This window comes from Pongo pygmaeus, chromosome 1, assembly GCF_028885625.2.
Source record: "Pongo pygmaeus isolate AG05252 chromosome 1, NHGRI_mPonPyg2-v2.0_pri, whole genome shotgun sequence".
NCBI classification, from domain to species: Eukaryota; Metazoa; Chordata; class Mammalia; order Primates; family Hominidae; genus Pongo; species Pongo pygmaeus.
This window is the reverse complement of record NC_072373.2, coordinates 37354617-37374936: the sequence shown is the minus strand read 5'-3', so window position 1 is coordinate 37374936 and position 20320 is coordinate 37354617. Positions and strand designations below refer to the sequence as shown.

At 40.4% G+C, this 20320-nt stretch overlaps 2 protein-coding genes and 1 non-coding gene across 7 annotated transcripts in view; 2 read left to right on the top strand and 1 right to left on the bottom strand.

Annotated features, from left to right (window-relative positions):
• Positions 1–19192, bottom strand: part of INTS7 (integrator complex subunit 7) — a 97627-nt gene extending 78435 nt beyond the window's left edge. Inside the window, exons 1-4 of one of the 4 annotated variants that reach the window (XM_063672257.1) lie at positions 19081–19171; positions 18937–18996; positions 2889–3018; positions 1922–2068 (exon numbers count right to left, since the gene is read on the bottom strand). In XM_063672257.1, coding sequence (XP_063528327.1) covers positions 1922–2068; positions 2889–3018; positions 18937–18952 — 293 coding nt within the window. In that variant the 5' untranslated portion in view covers positions 18953–18996; positions 19081–19171. Of the gene's footprint in view, positions 1–1921; positions 2069–2888; positions 3019–18936 lie in introns of all 4 variants that reach the window. The other 3 variants (XM_054457522.2, XM_054457513.2, XM_054457546.2) reach the window with 3 other exon arrangements.
• On the top strand, positions 7370–7491 carry LOC129023932 (small nucleolar RNA SNORA26). The gene has a single exon (XR_008496976.1). It is a non-coding gene; the product is annotated as a small nucleolar RNA SNORA26 (small nucleolar RNA).
• The window catches only part of DTL (denticleless E3 ubiquitin protein ligase homolog), a 69305-nt gene continuing 68155 nt past the window's right edge, over positions 19171–20320 (top strand). Inside the window, exon 1 of one of the 2 annotated variants that reach the window (XM_054457560.2) lies at positions 19171–19535. In XM_054457560.2, coding sequence (XP_054313535.1) covers positions 19484–19535 — 52 coding nt within the window. In that variant the 5' untranslated portion in view covers positions 19171–19483. The remainder of the gene's footprint in view (positions 19536–20320) is intronic. The other variant, XM_063672258.1, reaches the window with a different exon arrangement.

The window sequence follows — 20320 nt, the reverse complement described above, 5'->3', positions numbered from 1 at the left end:
TCAATTTTCCTTCAATACTTATTGCATCAAGTGTTACCGTAGAAAAATCTGATTTCAATCTAATTTTTTTTTCCTTTAAAGTGATCCTTCTTTTTGGAAGCTTTCTAGAGATCGCTGGCTTTATTGATTACCACAGTGCTTAAAAAAAAAGAATTGAGGCAAGAGTCAATTGCCATGACTTAGAGAAGGGCAAGCATGCAAAATGATTAACATTCAAATATTAATCTACAATCTTATCAAAATATTCAGGCTAGCTCTAAATTATTCATGAAATTCATTCCACCAGTTAAATTATATTCTTCTCTATTATCTTTTGATTAAAAAAAAACCATGTTTGTGAAAACCAATTCAAACATTACAAAAAAAAGTCAAATGGAAAAGCCTTTTGTAATCTATAACCCAAAGACTCTACCAAAAATAATCACTGTTAACAGTATATATTCCTCTAGATTTTTTTCTAAGCCTATATAAACATACATATTAATATTAACTGACAAAATGAGTTAATAAAATGGATACTATGTGACTATTTTTTAAAACAATATCTTTCTATGTCAGTATATATAGACTCACAACTCACTTTACTCTTTAAAAGTTATACAGTAGTTCACAAATAGCTATTCCCATGTTGATTTTTCCCCAATTTTTCAATCTACAAAAATGATACTATAATCATCTATATACATATATTCACCAACTTTTAAAAATGATTCATTTAAAAAATTCCTATAGGTATATTTGCTGAAGTAAAGGGTAAAAATATCTTAAATTTAAATTCTGGGCCAGGTGCAGTGGCTCACGCCTATAATCCCAACAATATGGGAGGCCAAAGCGGGCAGATCACCTGAGGTCAGGAGTTCAAGACCAGCCTGGCCAACATGGTAAAATGCTGTCTCTACTAAAAGTAAAAAAAGATAGCTGAGTGTGGTGGCAGGTACCTACAATCCCCGCTACTCGGGAGGCTGAGGCAGGAGAATTGCCTGAACCCAGGAGGCAGAGGTTGCAGTGAGCCAAGATCACGCCACCGCACTCCAGCCTGGGCGACAGAGCAGGACTCCATCTCAATAAATAAATTAATTAATTAATTATATGAATATAGCTTTCAAAGGATGAAAATCAATGAACTGACTTTAAAATATCACATACTACTCACAATTTAATCACTCAAAAAGCAAAGAAATGACAAAAGCACTAAATTCTGAACAAGAAGGAAGAACTGATTCCCGGTGTGGAAAAAAGGACACTCAGGGAAGAGGTGACATCCCGAACTTCCTGGTTAAAAAGAAGACTGTCTGGGCAGACTAGGTCAGAAATGAACCCTATAATTTAGGAAAGTGAATTTCAAAAGATATAAAAAGTTATAGATATGATACTATAAATGGCAGAGCTAAGAAGAAAATATGGTTCTAGCTGGATATAAGGCTTACAAAATGAAATTCTAACAAATAAATTTTTTTAAATATGCCAAGAAAGAAAAGAAAAAGCTAAAGAAATTATAGTGGTTATACCTGATGTTCTCCAATGAAATCAAATATGATTTATCACATTAAAAATGATCACATAATCAAGGAAGAATATAGAAAACTGACAGAAAACATTAAGGGCAGGAACGCAAAGTTCAAAATGCCCTGAGGCTAAGCTATATTGAGATCCACCAAGTTATTTGATCAGAACACCTATCTACATAGAGATGCATTTCAAACACAAGTTAGGCAACAATTTATAACCCAAACAGTTAACACAGATGTTAACTAAAAAGCATTTGCAGATTGGGATGGTTATCACAGTTTTGCCTTGACTCTTGGTCAAAAAAACATAAACAACTCCTAATATTCAAAATGAAAAATGTAAATATACTGCCTTTTTTGTACATAATTACAGTTCAAATAATCTTATAGTGAATTATTATAATACGGTATACCGGAGGGTGATGGCTCTTGCCACAGGATCATTACTATGAATCACAGAAAAAATTCTCTTCACAAATTCATCCACATTTAGAATCTTCTCCAAATGTTTCTCACTTTGTTGGGTAACTTTAAGAACACATAGCCTCAGGAAATTATTTCTAGAAAAACCAGAAATAAAATAAATTAGGTCACTTTAGAAAGTAATATTTAATTAGGAACCAAAGTAACACTAATAATATTAAATTTTAGCAACACACAAATATTTTTCAATCTTAACATTATTTGTTTCACTACTAAAAGAGTTAAAGTTTGTACTTTAGGTGGACACTAAGCATAAGCAGTTAGCTATGCTATAGTCTTGCTGCAAGACACCAAAATGGCAGTGACACAAGGAGAAGACCTACAGCAGAACTAAATCTCCTCAAACTATATCATAACCAAGGCCAGGAAATCAGACGGTCTTTCTCTTCTCTTGGGCTTATTCCACAACTTCTTTTCTCCTTCCGGTGTGGTATTGTGTGCATATGAGCACGAGTGCATGGAGAATGGCAGAAAGCAGCAGAAGATGGAATGGTCGGGGGAGAAAAAGCAAACAGGCATGTATTCAGTGCTTACATGTTTCAGGTACTTCATAGACATGCATCTCATGCTATAAAATAAATTATTAAATTAAATCAGAAACTTCTCAAAAACAATCTGTACACAGCCACAGATTTTCCTGAAGTATACAGTAAAATATTAAGGTTGTCTTAATTTTATTCTGTTCTCCAAAGAAATAAGTATTGTCTAAATTATACTCTTCATTTTTGCTTTAAATGTCATTAAATCTCACACTGATGTGCTGCACACAGTCATGTGCGTCCACTAATGGTAACTAACCATGTGGAAGTCCTAAAAGGCAAAAAGAAAAAGACCACAATATAAAACAAGAAATATGAACCAAGTACTTTAGAACATTGAAAATTTCAAAAGACTTACCCAACTCTGAAAACATCAGCTAACTTTAGGAATGCAGAATTGATAAGAATAGGGAATGGATACTTCTGAAAAAGCCTGGGAAAGCGAACAACTGCTTCACACTGTTCACCAAGTTTGCCAGATCTTAGGCCTATGGGAAAAAAAAGCACAGAGAGGGAAGAAAAGTTTGCATATTTGTGGCTACAAAGCAAAAATAGCAAATATAATTTACTAGATAGTAAAGAAATAATCATTCTTAAGAAGCAGGTAAAGTATAATTCATTACCCTTTTAAAAGTAAAAATGGTATATTGAAATAGTAATCTGGAAATCGCTACTTTTAGATACATAATAATGAAAAAAAAATTTTTAAAGGTAAGAGTTAAGAATATTCAAAGCCATAAAATAAACCTCAACACATTTAAAAGGACTGAAATCATATAATGTATGTTTTCTGACCACATGGAATTAAATTAGAAATAAGAAAAAAAAAGCACGTTTAACCCATAGGTGGCTCATGCTTGTAATCTCAACACTTTGGAAGGCTGGGAAAAGGAGGATTGCTTGAGCTCAGGAGTTCATGACCAGCCTGAACAACACAGTAAGACCTCATCTCTAAAAAAAAAAAATCCAAGTGTGGTGGTGTGTGCCTGCGGACCCAGCTACTGAGGAGGCTGAGGTGGACGAATCACTTGAGCCTGGGAGGTTGAAGCTGCAGTGAAATGTGATTGTGTCACTGTGCTCCAGCCTGGGCAGCAGTGCAAGACCCCATCTCAAAAAAAAATTTTTAAATAACAAATAAATAAATAACCCACAGCTGAAAGAAGAAATCAGAAAAATATTTTGAACTGAATGAAAATAAAAGCACAATCTATGGGATGCAACTAGAGTAGTGCTTCAAGGAACATTTATAACATTGAAAGTTTATATTAAGAAAGAAGAAAGTTCTCAAATCAATGATCTAACAAAGGTACCAACATAATTCAATGTGGAAACAATAATCTTTGAAACATGTGATTCTGGAAAAACTAGATAAGCATAAGCAAAAAGAATCAACCTCCACACTTAACTTGCATCATACACAAAAATTAACTCAAAATGAACCACAGACCTCAGTGTAAGAGCTAAAATTATAAACTATGGAGAAGAAGACATAAAGACAATTTTTATGAGCTTGGGTTAGGCAAAGAATTCTTAGATAAAACAAAAGGCATAAACCATAAAATAAAAAAGTGGTAAGTTAAATTCCATCAAAATTTAAAACTTCTGCTCTTCAAAAGACACTGTTAAGAAGATGAAAAGACAACCACATGCTGAAAGAAAACATTTACAAAACACATATGTGATAAAGGACTTCATCCACAGTTGCTGTAACTCCATAATATAAACCAACTTTTTAAATGGACAAGAATTGAAGAGAAATTTCATTGAGGAAGAAATATGGATGGCAAACATAAGCACAGGAACAGATGCTCAACAGTGTCATCAGGGAAATGATGATTTAAAACTCCAGTAAGATACCATTACACATTCACTAGAATGGCAAAAACTTTAAAAAAACCAACAATGTCAAGTGCTAATGAGGATATGGGGTAACTATAACTCTCATACATTGTTAGTGGGAATGTAAAACTGTACAGCTCTTTTGACAACCCTCTGGCTCTTTCCTTTACTTTTCATTTTTCTTTTATTTTAGATTCAGGGGGTACATGTGCAAGTTTGCTAACGGGTATACTGTGAGACGCTGAAGTTTGGGGTACGAATGACCCCATTACCCGGGTAGTGAGCACAGTACCCAATAAGCAGTTTTTCAACGCTTCCCCTCTCCCTCCCTCCCTCCCTACTTTTAAGAGTCCCCAGTGTCTACTGTTCCTCTCTTTATGTCCATGTGTACCCAATGCTTAGCTCCCACTTTTAAGTGAGAACCTACAGTATTTGGTTTTCTGTTCCTACATTAATCTCCTTAGGGTAATGGCCCCCAGCTGCATCCATGTTGCTGCAAAAGACATGTTTTCATTGTTTTTTATGGCTGCATAGTATTCCATGGTGTATATGTACCATATTTTCTTTATCCAATCCATGACTGACAGGCAACTAGGTTGATTCCACAACTTTGCTATTGTTAACAGTGCTGGGATAAATATATGAGTACATGTGTCTTTTGGGCAGAATGATTTATTTTCCTTTGGGTATATACCCAGCAATGGGATTACTGGGTTGAATGGCAGTTCTAAGTTCTTCGAGAAATCTCCAAACTGCTTTCTACACTGGCTGAACTAATTTATATTCCCACCAACAGTGTATATATAAGCATTCCCTTTTCTTCACAGCCTCACAGCATGTTATTTTTTGACTTTTCAATAATAGCCATTTTGACTGGTGTGAGGTGGTATCTTACTGTGGTTTTAATTTACATTTCTCTGATGATTACTGAAGCTGAGCATTTTTTTCATGTTTGTTGACTGCTTGTATGTTTTCTTTTGAGAATACCTTTTCATGTCCTTTGCCCACTTTTTAATAGGGTTATTTGGTTTTTGCTTGTTGAGTTGTTTAAGTTCCTTACAGACTCTAGATATTACACCTTTGTCACATGCATAGTTTGCAAATATTTTCTCCCATTCTGTAGGCTGTTTACTGTTGATAGTTTCTTTTGCTGTGCAGATGCTCTTCTGCTTAATTAGGTCCCACTTGTCAATTTTTGGTTTTGTTGCAATTGCTTTTGAGGATTTAGTCACAAATTCTTTCCCAACGCTGATTTTCTTCTAGGATTCTTTCAGTTTGAGGTCTTACATTTGAATATTTAATCCACCTTGAGTTAATTTTTGTATATGGTGAAAGGTAGGGGTCCAGTTTCATTCTTCTGCATAGGGCTAGCCAGCTATCCCTGTACCATTTAGTGCATAGGGAGTCCTTTTCCCATTATTTATTTTTATCGACGTTGTTGAAGATCAGATGGCTGTAGTTGTGCAGCTTTATCTCTGGGTTCTCTATTCTGCTGTCTATGTGACTGCATGTGTACCAGTACCATGCTGTTTTGGTTACTGTGGCCTTACAAAATAGTTTGAAATTGGGTAATGTGATGCCTTCAGTTTTGTTATTTTGCTTAGGATTGGTTTGGCTATTTATGCTCTTTTTTGGTTCCATATGAATTTTAGAAGAGTTTTTTTTTCCTAATTCTGTGAAAAATGATGTTGATAGTTTGATAGTAATAGCACTCTGTAGATTGTTTTGGGCAGTTTGGCCATTTTAATGATATTGATTCTTCCAATCCATGAGCATGGAATGTTTTTCCATTTGTGTCACCTAAGATTCCTTTTGGTAGTGTTTTGTAGTTCTCCTTGTAGAGATCTTTCACCTCCTTGGTTAGATGTATTCCTAGGCATTTTATTTTTTGTTTGGTCTTTCTTAATACAGGTAAACATACTATATACACAGCAATGCTACTTTTAGCTATTTATCCAAATGAAGTGAAAACATATGTCCACACAAAGATCTGTATGCAAATATTCACAGCAGCTTTATTCGTTAATAGCCCCAAACTGGAAACACAAATGTTAATCAACTAGTGAATAAATAAACAAATTGTGGTATATCCATACAATGAACTACTACTCAGCAATGAAAAAGGAACCAGTTACTGACGCATACAACAACAAAGGTGGATCTCTGTTGTGCAGCTTTGAAATGATTACAAACACATAGTCTGCTATTGTGAGTGAAATTTTCTGCTGTGATAAGAACATGGAGTGTAATCTCCCTCCCTGATGACATGGCTCCTAGCATTGAAAATCTTGTTGTCATCATGGATCTCCAGTGTTGGTCAGATCATCTCTCCAGAGAACATCTCATAGAAAGGTACACCTCAAACTTCAATTAGACTTTACATTCACAGAGGCCTGTTTCCATCCTAAATGCGCAACTAGACTTTACTAATTTGACTCTAAACCAAACTAGTATTCACTCACATGTGGTTTCTGGACTTTGTCTATCAAATGTGTTCCCTGTGAGATGTGTTCTTGTTATTTTCCGTCTCTAAACATTGTGAAAATGGCAGGGAAAATTCTTTCTGTATGGTAATAAACTGCGTGATTTGTGAAATCATACCTTATTTTAACTACATAAAACAATCTCAAAATCATTATGCTGAGTGAAAGAAGTCAGACCCGAAAGACTACACTTACTTACTGTATGATTCTATTTTATATGACATTCTGGAAGAGACAAAACTATAGGGACAAAAAACAGATTGGCGGTAGCCAGGAGCTAGAGAGAGGGAACTGACTGCACAGGGGCACAAGGAAAGTTTTTGGGGTAAAGGAAACATTCTACGTCATGACTATGGTCATGGTTTCATGACTGCATACTTTTGGTGAATTTTATCTGATACAAATTATACCTCACTAAATCTGATTTTTAAAAAATTAAAAAAAAAAAAAACCCAACCAACAAAACAGAGTTAACATTGAATTTTCTAAAAAACTCATTAAGAATTTGCCCTTTCCTGTGCCCTTTTACGGTTGATGTAGTGCTTTAAGAAGCTAACACAGAAGGATAAAGTAAGTCTCTACAAAACCCAGAGAAGAGACTGGAAAACTCCTCTCTGGATCCTGCCTGGAGTCACAGCTGAACCAGGAAAAAAAAAAATTCACTAAGAATGAATACCTTGGTAAGGATTTAATAGTATCAATTTCAAATGTCTCTGTTTAGTATTTTACCAGTCACAAAATGCTGATTATATCCTCACAGGAATAAGTGTCTTAGAATATCTCTGTCCAGTAACCTTTGATTATTCTTTAAAAAAAAAAAAAAAAAAAAAAAAGGAGGCCAGGCACAGTGGCTCATGCCTGTAATCCCAGCACTTTGGGAGGCCGAGGCTGGCAGATCACCTGAGGCCAGGAGTTCAAGACCAGCCTGGGCAACATGGTAAAACCCCGTCTCTACTAAAAAAAAATAAATAAATACAAAAATTAGCCCAGCGTGACGGCAGGCACCTGTAATCACAGCTACTAGGGAGGCTGAGGCATGAGAATTGCTTGAACTCGGGAGGCGGAGGTTGCAGTGAGCCAATATCACGCCACTGCACTCCAGCCTGGGTGACAGAGACCCTGTCTCCAAAAAAAAACAAAAAGACAAAGGAAATCTGAAGGCTTTTCCTAGTTGCCACAATGTTTCATACAAAAGACAACCACAAAGTAAAACTGCATAGATAATTTCTATCATTTACTAATGGGTGATGTTCTGTAATGCACTCATGTTAGTTATTCAGCACTTAGAACATTATTTCCTCATAGGAAAATAATAGGACTATCAGCACTCATAGTACTCTGGAACCTAATAACCATTTATAATAAAAGTTTCTATGGGAAAATTAATTAATATTTCTAACTGAGATAGAACACATCCCTCCTTCATCTGCTCCCTCCTCCCCTTCACCCTCTTACACACACAAAGAACTGCCTCTGAAGCTCTAGAAATCCTTTTCCTATCAAACACAACGCCAAAAGGGATAATTCTAAGTAGCTGGCAGTGTGGCTCATGTAGCCTTAAAGGCTTTTCTAAAAGCCTGATATGAAAAATGGGTCAAGGGACACACAGGGCAGAGAAGAAGAAAGACATAGCTGAAGATGGAGGTGAGAGGAACAGAGAAGGAACAGAGACGTGTGCTTATGTATATGTGTTGGCAAAGGGGTTGAAAAAATCCAAAGTAATTGGATTGTTTCATTTTCTTCTCACTGTCAGTAGCTGAGTTAGATACAAAGGATGGTAAAGTTCCGTTTGTAATGAATTAACCTTGGCTGAGATGAAAAAGGCATAGTAGGAAACAGCCTATGTACCGGCAGTCTCCTTCACAGACTATAATCATGTTTTATCTTCCCTTGAAAACCAGAACCAAAGACCATATTGATTTGTTTAAACATGCTGATTTAAAATGTACCAAAGATTATTTTGAATCAAGCCAGAGAATGTTTTGATTTATCTAATATCATCAAACTTTTTTCTCTGAGATAAAGTAGACTCTCATTCCTCTGTAACAACGCCATGGGGTAAATGAACTAAATAATATTAAATCTCTTCTGTATTTTCTGATGTAAGAGCCCTCCTTAGGAAAGAGGTAGTGAGAAGTCAGACTGGCTCCGAAGGATAGGAGCTAAGGTGAAAAAGAAGGAAAAAGTGCTTTAAAGGCCTATTATTTAGCAACAGCCCTGGGTTGGGGTAGTATGGTACTCATCTTGCTTGCTCTAGGCCAATTTTGTAAGCACTGGAAAATAGGAGCTCAGCACATTCCAGTTCTAGTCTAAGAGGGGCTAGACATTTTATTTGTATTGCTTACTACAGGAAGAATGCCCTGGTCATAAGACCACTAATCATAAGAATACTACTGTAAGCCCAGAGATAAGATTAAGAAGGAGGGATGTGATTGCTATACCTACATTTTATTTTGTATTCTTCCACCAAAAACAAAAAACAAAAAACTCTCTTCCTTTTTTGTGCTTAACTCAGTTGCAACATGCATGTAGACCAGGGGAACTAAAATAGGCTGTAAAATCATTTATTCATTCAAAATTCATTTGGCAGTAGTAAAGCATTAATTATTCTAACATTATTTTGCACTTAAAATGTGCAGAGCTTTTTGCCAGGCTAGTGGTTTTCAGCTTGGTTCTGCATCAGCAATATCTGTTAAGTTTTTGAAAAATATCTATGCTAGGGGTTTTACTCCAAACCTACTAAATATATGGGGCAGAGTCCCAGGCATCTGTTTAACTGCTTTGAAAAGGTTGGCACTGAGATTCCTTTTTTTTTTTTTTTTTTTGAGACAGTCTCACTCTGTCACCCAGGCTGAAGTGCAGTGGCGCAATCTCAGCTCACTGCAACCTCCGCCCCCCAGGTTCAAGTGATTCTTATGACTCAGCCTGCCGAGTCCCGAGTAGCTGGGATTATAGGCGTGCACCATCACACCTGGCTAAGTTTTATATTTTTAGTAGAGACAGGATTTCACCATGTTGGCCAGGCCGATCTCAAACTCCCAACCCACTAGGATTCCAGGCGTGAGCCACTGTGCCCAGCCGGCACCTAGATTCTCAAGTTAACTTCTGCCACTTTATAACTTATTTGACTAGCCTGCCCACACTGATTATACTGGAGTTAAAAAACTACTAGGCTGCTGAATTTGGTCCTCAGAATGCTTTTATCTGACAGGCACAATGTTTTTAAAGGTTTTGAACCCCGTCGAGTTTTACAAATCATACTTCACATAAAATCCCAGGATCTCTGGTTTTAGAAAAGTAAGAGATCTGAAATCTTACTGAAGAAGGTAGAAATGTCTGACCAAAGAAACACAGTAGTGTGTCCGGAATTGGTGGGTTCTTGGTTTCACTGACTTCAAGAATGAAGCCGCGGACCCTTGCAGTGAGTGTTACAGCTCTTAAGGTGGCGCGTCTGGAGTTTGTTCCTTCTGATGTTCAGATGTGTCCGGAGTTTCTTCCTTCTGGTGGGTTCGTGGTCTCGCTGGCTCAGGAGTGAAGCTGCAGACCTTCGCGGTGAGTGTTACAGCTCTTAAGGTAGCGCGTCTGGAGTTGTTCGTTCCTCCCAGTGGGCTCCTGGTCTCGCTGGCTTCAGGAGTGAAGCTGCAGACCTTCGCGGTGAGTGTTACAGCTCATATAAGCAGTGTGGACCCAAAGAGTGAGCAGCAGCAAGATTTATTGCAAAGGGCCAAACAACAAAGCTTCCACACTGTGAAAGGGGACCCGAGCGGGTTGCCACTACTTGCTGGGGCAGCCTGCTTTTATTCTCTTATCTGGCCCCACCCACGTCCTGCTGATTGGTAGAGCCCAGTGGTCTGTTTTGACAGGGCATTGATTGGTGCGTTTACAATCCCTGAGCTAGATACAAAGGTTCTCCACGTCCCCATCAGATTAGTTAGATACAGAGTATGGACACAAAGGTTCTCCAAGGCCCCACCAGAGCAGCTAGATACACAGTGTCGATTGGTGCATTCACAAACCCTGAGCTGGACACAGGGTGCTGATTGGTGTGTTTACAAACCTTGAGCTAGATACAGAGTGCCAATTGGTGTACTTACAATCCCTGAGCTAGACATAGAGGTTCTCCAAGGCCCCACCAGAGTAGCTAGATACAGAGTGTCCATTGGTGCACTCACAAACCCTGAGCTAGACATAAATGTTCTCCAAGGCCCCACCAGAGTAGCTGGATACAGAGTGTCGAATGGTGCACTCACAAACCCTGAGCTAGACATAAATGTTCTCCAAGGCCCCACCAGAGTAGCTGGATACAGAGTGTCGAATGGTGCACTCACAAACCCTGAGCTAGACACAGGGTGCTGATTGGTGTGTTTACAAACCTTGAGCTACATACAGAGTGCCGATTGGTGTATTTACAATCCCTGAGCTAGACATAAAGGTTCTCCACGTCCCCACCAGACTCAGGAGCCCAGCTGGCTTCACCCAGTGGATCCCGCATGGGGGCTGCAGGTGGAGCTGCCTGCCAGTCACGCGCCGTGCGCCCGCACTCCTCAGCCCTTGGGTGGTCGATGGGACTGAGCGCCCTGGAGCAGGGGGTGACGCTAGTCGGGGAGGCTCCGGCCGCACAGGAGCCCATGGAGGGGATGGGAAGCTCAGGCATGGCGGGCTGCAGGTCTGGAGCCCTGCCCCGCGGGAAGGCAGCTAAGGCCCGGTGAGAAATCGAGCGCCGCGCCGGTGGGCTGGCACTGCTGGGGGACCAAGTACACCCTCCGCAGCCGCTGGCCCGGGTGCTAAGTCCCTCATTGCCCAGGGCCGGCAGGGCCGGCCGGCTGCTCCGAGTGCGGGGCCCGCCAAGCCCATGCCCACCCAGAACTCCAGCTGGCCCGCAAGCGCCGCGCGCAGCCCCGGTTCCCGCTCGCGCCTCTCCCTCCACACCTCCCTGCAAGCTGAGGGAGCCAGCTCCAGCCTTGGCCAGCCCAGAAAGGGGCTCCCACAGTGCAGCGGTGGGCTGAAGGGCTCCTCAAGTGCCGCCAAAGTGGAAGCCCAGGCAGAGGAGGCGCCGAGAGCGAGCGAGGGCTGTGAGGACTGCCAGCACGCTGTCACCTCTCAGTAGTACTGCAGAAACATTACAGTACTGCAGGTCCATGTTGAAGGTCAGTGTGGATTTGGCTCCCATTTATGATAGCCATGTACCCCATTATATGACTTTCTGCATCAATTTTTGACTGCCTTTGGGGATACATGAGTAGAATGGAACCTTGGATGTGAATTTAAAGTACTGGTAAGAAAGTAAATGAAGTTAATAAAATGAGGGACCATGAAATCTAAGTTGAACAAAGAAGTAAAACAGGTACAGAAATGTATAGAGGTAAAATACCGAGGTCTGAATGAAAATAAAGACTAGCCAAAATAGCACTTAATCATAATGATAATGATGATACACATGAAGTGCTTATTCTGTGCCAATCACTTTAAGCACTTTACATGTATTAAAGTCTCACTAAAAATCACATAAATTAGGTACCATTATTTTCCCCATTTGAAAGGTGAGGAAACAGGCGCAGACAAGTTAAGCAATTTGTGTAAGAAACAACAATGCTAACAAATGACAGAGTTGGGATTCAAATTCTGGCAATGTGGCTCCAGAGGCTATAGTGCTAAGCACTATGCTAAAATGCATCTCTAGCAAGCAACTAGAAAGAAAGAAATTAAGATTCAAGAATGAGACATTTAAATTAGTGATTAAATGGTGGAATTCTGAGTTGACGAATTCTAGGGAATTAGGGGAATACCATAAATTATGGTAAACTTGGGGTTTGGGATACACATTAATCAAGTTTTCAAAACAGCACAAATCTCCAAGTAGCATCTATCAGCAGTTCTTAGCTGGAAGCAACAGAAGCTAACTCTGGCTTATGAGACAGAAAATGAGTTTATTAAAAGCTTAAACATTTTTAAGGCTAAATTTCTAGGAACACCTAATACCACACTACCCAACCAACTGGAGGGAGGAACCCTGTCTTTGATAGGAAACACCAGATGCAACAATTAGCTCTGCTGTCATCTAGGAATATCGTAGCCATTGTTGTTGCTACTGTACACTAGAAATACTGCTGCTGCCATGGCAGAACTGTGAGTGGACACTTCAACTCTTCCTTCTTGCATCTCTAACTTCTAAATCAGACAGCGTGAAGGAGGTGTGTCTGACTGGCAGAGCCTAAGTCAGATCCTGCACTCTTGCAAGGGAAACTAGGAAATAAGTTTTTATTTCTACCTTGGTAAGACAAGGTTCATGATATGGGACATTCCTTAAGCACAAAAAAAGTGTTCAAAATATATTAAGCAACCATCAATATAACTAACATCCACTACAAAGAACACCACAAATAAAGCATTACCAAACAAACACAATTTAGGAGAATTTGTGACATACATTTGCTTTAGCTAAGAGATGCCGATGATTCAAAATTGAACCATAACACAAACATATCTTAAAATCTGCACATCAATAAAAGGTGTGTTGGGGGACACGGGTAGAAATATGAACACAAGCATACAACCCACAGCTTAAAAAATTGATGGCAAAGCCAATTTTTATATTTAGAAAGCAGAAATAGGAACAAGTAAAATGACAGTGAAAACTAATGATGCATTAATAAGGCAGCATCCATCCCCCAAATTTCAGAAAATGTCTGTAAATGTACATGGCAAGATGTATGCAACATCATCCAGTATGCACATGAGAATACTAATCTAGAATTCTGAACAAATTTGAGTTTATGAATACCAACTTCTAGGAATATTTAATAACCCACTTTGCAAATTCCAAGACAGTAAATCTTAGTTATATACAAGAATGAGTCTGGGTTTCAGTAAAAACTTGAATTTTTGGATTAGTTCATAGCCCATCAAGGAATTACCAACCAGGCTGCTGGTTTTTATGTTGCATTAAGTTGCCCAGAGTCTCACCTTAGCTTCAATTCTACATGATTTTTTTTTTTTTTTTTGAGATGGAGTTTCATTCTTGTTGCCCAGGCTGGAGTGCAATGGCGTGATCTCAGCTCACTGCAACCTCTGCCTCCTGGGTTCAAGTGACTCTCCTGTCTCAGCCTCCTGAGTAGCTGGGATTACAGGTGCCTGCCACCACCCCCGGCTAATTTTTGTATTTTTAGTAGAGATGGGATTTCACCATCTTGGGCAGGCTGGTCTCGAACTCCTGACCTCAGGTGATCCGCCCGCCTCGGCCTCCCAAAGTGCTGGGATGACAGGTGTAAGCCACTGCGCCCGGCCTAATTCTACATGATTTTATAGGTCCGCTTCTCAACACTCTCAGACTAAGTGTGATCTGGCAGCAGAGATTCTCAGGAGAAAGAATTTGACTCAGTGTGGATCACATGTCTAATTCTGAATCAATCAGTTATGGTATGGAATTAGTCACCTGGAACAAATCTGGCTGCTGAGGCCTTTCTCTTGAGGAGGGCCTATGAAGATACTTCCCCAAAGGCCTCATATTTGTTTACTGAAACACCAACGACATCTGAGCCATATCGATAATGTAAAAGCAATCCATGGTCTTTTTTGACAATCTTTTTTGATGGTCTGAGAATTCAGGTATTTTGGAATACAGGTGAGGTGACAGCGTCTAAGGGGGAAATTAGAGTGTAGAGACAGTTGTCCTAGTTCACATCATTTCTCTATTTCATAACTAAATTTTTCATTAAGCACACCATCAAGCTTTTTCACACAGCATTACGTTCACCAGCACCTCTAGTAACAAATCTATCCTCTATATTTCCTCCCTTCCCATTGCATCAGCTGCAAGAAAGGGAATGAGTCACCACTCTCTTCCCCATTGCTTTCATCTCATCCTTTCCAAGGTCAACATTGCAGAAGGCAGATAGGCTGAATAATGTCATTTAAAAGACTCCTCTTTTCCCAGGGGGAAGGAGATCTTGCATAAGTTTTCCCAAATCATCAGGATAACCTTCCATCAGCTGATCTAAAAATGTTTAGACTACGAAATTATATTAGTGAAAAAGTTACACTAATTTTTGTGAGATGCATCCTTTATATTGCCAATTATGTATAGTAATGATTATATCATGAAATGTGTCAGATAAACATAAGCTGTAATGTATTTGATTATGACACTTAACTCTGCTTGTGTATGCTCAGTCTTACAGAAGCTCAGTCAGCATGGCCATCAGCCTACAACTTTCAATGCCTTCCCATTGCACTCTGCACAAAATCCAACTTCTTGTCCTGACTAACGGCGCCACATTTGATCTAGCATTGTCCATCTCCTTACATTTGTATGCAAGCTCCTTACATTTGTATGCAAGCTCCTTAAAGTCTTGTTTGCCAATATAGCCCCTAGCCTGAGTACAGAGCCTGAGACAATGCAGGTGGTCAGTAAATATCTGTTGAGTAAATGAATGGCTATCATATGAAGGATGATTTTCCTGTTACTAACTACATCCTAAAGTAATGGAATTGAGTCAGCTTCAAAATAGTATTCACTTATTCCTATAGAGATCAGAAACAATCAGCTTACTGCCAATGCTTGCTCAAAAGGCTCAGAATAAAGTACAACAGTTATAAATATATAACAGGTTATGAATGGCAGCATTTCCCGAGTGTGTTTCTAAGGACACCAGTGCCACAAAATATTTCTTTAAAATAGCGTTCAAAGGTTACATCTTATGCCTAACTGCCTACTCATCTCCATTTGGATGTCTAAGAGACATCTCAAATTTAACATGACCCAAACTGATTTGATTTCAGTAAACAATACATACATCCTCCCAGTAGCTCATACCAAAAACCTCTAAGTTTTCTTGACCACTTACTCTTATATCCTCATCTAATCCATTAGCAAATTTTGTTGGCTCTACCTTGAAAGTATATCCAGAATCTCAGCACTTCACACCATTTTCAGTGTTACCACCTTAGTCTAAGCCACTATTTTCTTTTCCCTGGATTGTTATAGTTGCCTTCTCATTGGTCTCCCTACTTGGGTCCCTGACCCTCCCCACTTCAGTCTATTCTCAACACAGTAGCCAGACTGACACTTTTCAAAGGAAAGTCAGATCATGTCACACACCTGCTGAAAATCCTCCATGGTTTCCTTTCTCACTCAGGATGAAAGCCAGTCCTTTTGATGGCTCGCATGGCCCTACCTGAACGGGACTCTGGTTATCTTTCTTTTTTTTTTTGAGACAGAGTCTTGCTCTGTTGCCCAGGCTGGAGTGCAGTGGTGTGATCTCAGCTCACTGTAAGCCCCACCTCCCGGGTTCACGCCATTCTCCTGCCTCAGCCTCCCGAGTAGCTGGAACTACAGGCGCCCACCACCACGCCCGGCTAATTTTTTGTGTTTTGTTTAGTAGAGGCAGGGTTTCACCATGTCAGCCAGGATGGTCTCGATCTCCTGACTTCATGATCCGCCCACCTCGGCCTCCCAAAATGCTGGGATTACAGGTGTGAACCGCCGTGCCCGACTGACTCTGGTTATCTTTCTATACTCATTGCCTATTACTTTGCTCCAGATAACTGCATGCAAAGGAGGCTTCTACCTCAGGGCCTTTGTACTTGCTGTTCTTCCACTTGATTGAGGAGGTCTTTCTTGCCTGTCCTTCATAAAATAAGAAATCAACTCCAGCCCCAAATCAGTTTTCTCCAGTCCCTTTCATTGCTTCATTTTCCTTTATAGTATGTATCACTACCTGTCACGTTTGCTATATTTGCTGAGTGTCTGCATCTGCTGTCTAGAATGTAAGCTCTATAGGGGCAGGAGTTTTGTTTTGTTTCATTAACTGCCATGTTCCTAGTACAAAGCCTGATCAAATAAGTCATGTGTCTGAGTGTGTATGATGAGGTGGGGGAGATATTTCAGAAACAGTATTCCTTGGAGTTTGGGAACGAAAAAAGAGTTGGAACTTGTAGCCTTCTGACCTTTAGCTTACAAAACAGAAATACTTTAACAGGTACAAGATGAAAAGACTCAATATTTAAAATACTCCACTATATTCTACATGAAACTGGCTATTTCTATAACTTAATTTCCTAACAGCTTTAAAAGGTACTATAGATGAGATGAAAAAGAACAAGTCATCTTTCTGAGCCTGAGATTCATCTGTAAAATACTCACGCCGGGTATTGCTGGGAGGAGTGAAAATGATCACTTACTCTGTGTCTAAGATTGACACCTGATTTCTTTCTTACAGATATAAAATATTTTCATTTCAACTCTTCTTTAAAAATGAAAAATTGTGTTTTCTTACAACTGCAAAATTTGAGGAATTAAAACATTCTAGACTCTTCTTCAGTGCCCCATCTTTATCCCTGTTCCACAACCACTATCCTACTGTCAGCATGGGACAAGCTCAGCTGGACCAGAATGGTAGAAAATGTCCTTAGAACTCGTAGGGATATTAGATGTTATCCTGACCGGTAACTTTCACTGAGGAATAAGAAAGAAATGTATCAGAATGAGGAGTAAAGTGTTTGAAAAACACATTTAACGCCGAGCGCGGTGGCTCATGCCTGTAAATCCCAGCACTTTGGAAGGCCGAGGCGGATGGATCACCTGAGGTCAGGAGTTGGAGACCAGCCTGGCCAACATGGTGAAACCCCGTCTATACTAAAAATACAAAAATTAGCCGGGCGTGTTGGCAGGCGCCTATAATTTCAGCTACTCGGGAGGCTGAGGCAGGAGAATCGTTTGAACCCGGGAGGCGGAGGTTGCAGTGAGCCGAGATGGCGCCCACTGCACTCTAGCCTGGGCAACAGAACAACACTCTGTCTCCAAAAAAAAAAAGAAAAGAAAAACACATTTAATATTATAGTTTTTTTTTTCAGAGGAGAAAACCCCTAAAGATTTGGTAAGAGAAAGAAAAGTTCAACATAATTTTCTTGGTTGATGGGGGTGCACTAAAGATATTGAGACTCAACCAAAGGAATATCCCATTAGGGGGCTGTGAAATTTTTGTGTTTATCAAAAGAAGGTAAAAGCTTTTTTAAGAGCCTGAGAAACTCTTATTTAGACTAACCCACTAAAAATATTCACAGTTTAAAAAATAAACAGAAAAAGAGTCCCAAAAAAGTTAACAGACATGTCCAACTCAGAAAACTGGGAAGTGGCTCAAAGGGGACTTAAAGAGAGATCCTTCTGAGTTCTAGTCCAGTTCTCCAACATTATATATTGGCTACGATTAATCAAGATTTAATTGTATACCAGCTGCCAAAATGTTTCCTGTACAATAAAAATCCTTAATATGAAACAAAGGTTTCATATAACTAGTCAAGTTCTTTACTGACAAATTTCCGACCTTGCCTCCCATATCCATATCTAAGAAGGGAGGTATATCTCTTCAGCATTTACTAAATGCTTCTTTTGCATACCATTAAGTCACTTAATACAATTCTGCCGGCTCAATGGTACTGTACCCATTTTGCAGACAACAAACCGAGGCTAGATGAAGTTAATCATAAAATTAGCGACATTGAAATTTAACTCAGTATAACCCCAAAGCTCCTTCTACACCAAGCTGCTCCCTGTACGGAAACAGAACTCCTGGAACTTGTCCGCAGAGAATGAGCAGGGCCCTTGCTTTTTGTATGGTCTTGGCAAGGTTTATAGCCTGCCTTGTAACCCGCAGGTAACAGAGCTATGGAAATCAAACGAATCGCTGTCAAGTCGGTGCAAGATTACTATTCAGCACATTTCATGACGACCTGGTCTCAACTGAACAGACTGAAAACCAATTTCACAATTTCTTTGTAGTGTTTCTTAGAAACTAGCCACTGTCACTGCTTAGAAAATCGGGGGACTGCTCCCTCAAGTGGTCAAAACGGGCCTCTCACTAGAGCTCGCTACTTGTTTAGCCGGTATAAGGCCAGTCAGACAATCCTGCAAATTTCCCGCAACCTCCCGAAGGGGTCAAAGCCCACGCCCGAGCAAAAGCACAGGCGCTCCCCGCCCAGCGAAGATATGCACATGCGCCTATCCGTCTTCTCCCGAAACTACCACCACCTGGTGGCGCCACTTCCCCCCACGCCTGTTTCACCCATTCAGCCCGCTCTTTCGAATACCTTTGTCCAATTCCATAAGGGCAGAGTTGGCATCCAGTTCCTGTTCGCCATAGCCGGCATCTGCCAGGAAAGACTTAGTTGAGTTTGACGCCATGACCCGAATAGTTACTCGACTAGCCTAGTCAGAAAGATTGCAAACTCTACCCCAGGACCGCCATCTTCTTCCACCGCCTTCTTGCTGGTTTTTCTTCCGCGCGCTGTCAAGCCCTGTTACGCATGCGCCTTGGTCACCCCGCGGTTTGTCGGCGCCTCTGCTGCCCCCTGCGCAGGCGCTCAAGGAGCTCTTGGACTCCAGGTTCCCGCGGCTGGGAGAAAAGGAGGCGGGGATCCGAAGGGGGAAATGACTCTGAGGCGCCCGGACGTCGCTCGGAAGCCAATCAGAGAGCGTGACGTCAGTTTGGCGCGGAGTTTGGCGGCCGGGGCTTACAGTGGCGGGAGTTGGAGGCGATAACGATTTGTGTTGCGAGAGGCGCAAGCTGCGATTTCTGCTGAACTTGGAGGCATTTCTACGACTTTTCTCTCAGCTGAGCCTTTCCCTCCGGCCCTGATGCTCTTCAATTCGGTGCTCCGCCAGCCCCAGCTTGGCGTCCTGAGAAATGGTGAGTAACGGTCCCAACCGCTGCTCGGAGCTGGCGGAATTCATCTCCCCCGATACACACGCCACCTCCGACTAGGGCCGACTCCAATTCTGAACTCAGCTTCTGAGTTCTCCCATGGCAAGGGTAAATTAGTGTTAGCGGGGACTACTGAAGAAGGCTGTACTTTCATCCCCTCGGGACACTTGTAATCGTAATCGGGCTTTTAAAATCGTAACGTAGGCAGGGACGTCGAAATAACTGCCTTCCAAGGCCCCTTACAGCTTATATCTCCGTTGCGCGTTAACGGGAAAATGCATGCATTTGTGTGTATATGTTTCTCTCAACAGTTATTTGAGATGGTCAAAACTCGTAATCATTGATTAATTAATTCGTTTGTTGTAGAATCTTAGTGAGCCCAGCTATTTGCTATAGGTATATACCAGTGAATATGACCCGCTGTTAAGGAACTCAGTCAAACAGAGAAGACAGGATATCTGCTTCCAACAGGATCAAAATCTTTTTTTCCCCGTTTACTACATGGTCGTAAAAATTTAAATTATAGAGTGAAAAAGATGCCTGTCACCACATCCGCCAGAGATGACCCCTGTTAATAGATTGTAGTATATTATTCCAGATGTTTTCGACGCTAGAGGTAATATCTGTTATTTTCAGAAATCGGATCAAAATGTCCTGTTTTTTCACTTTAATGGTATAAGTTGAACGTATTCCCATGTTAATATGTAGAAATCTAACTAATTTTCTTACGCTAAAACATTGGCAATAAGAGATTTGAGGTTAGATTTGGA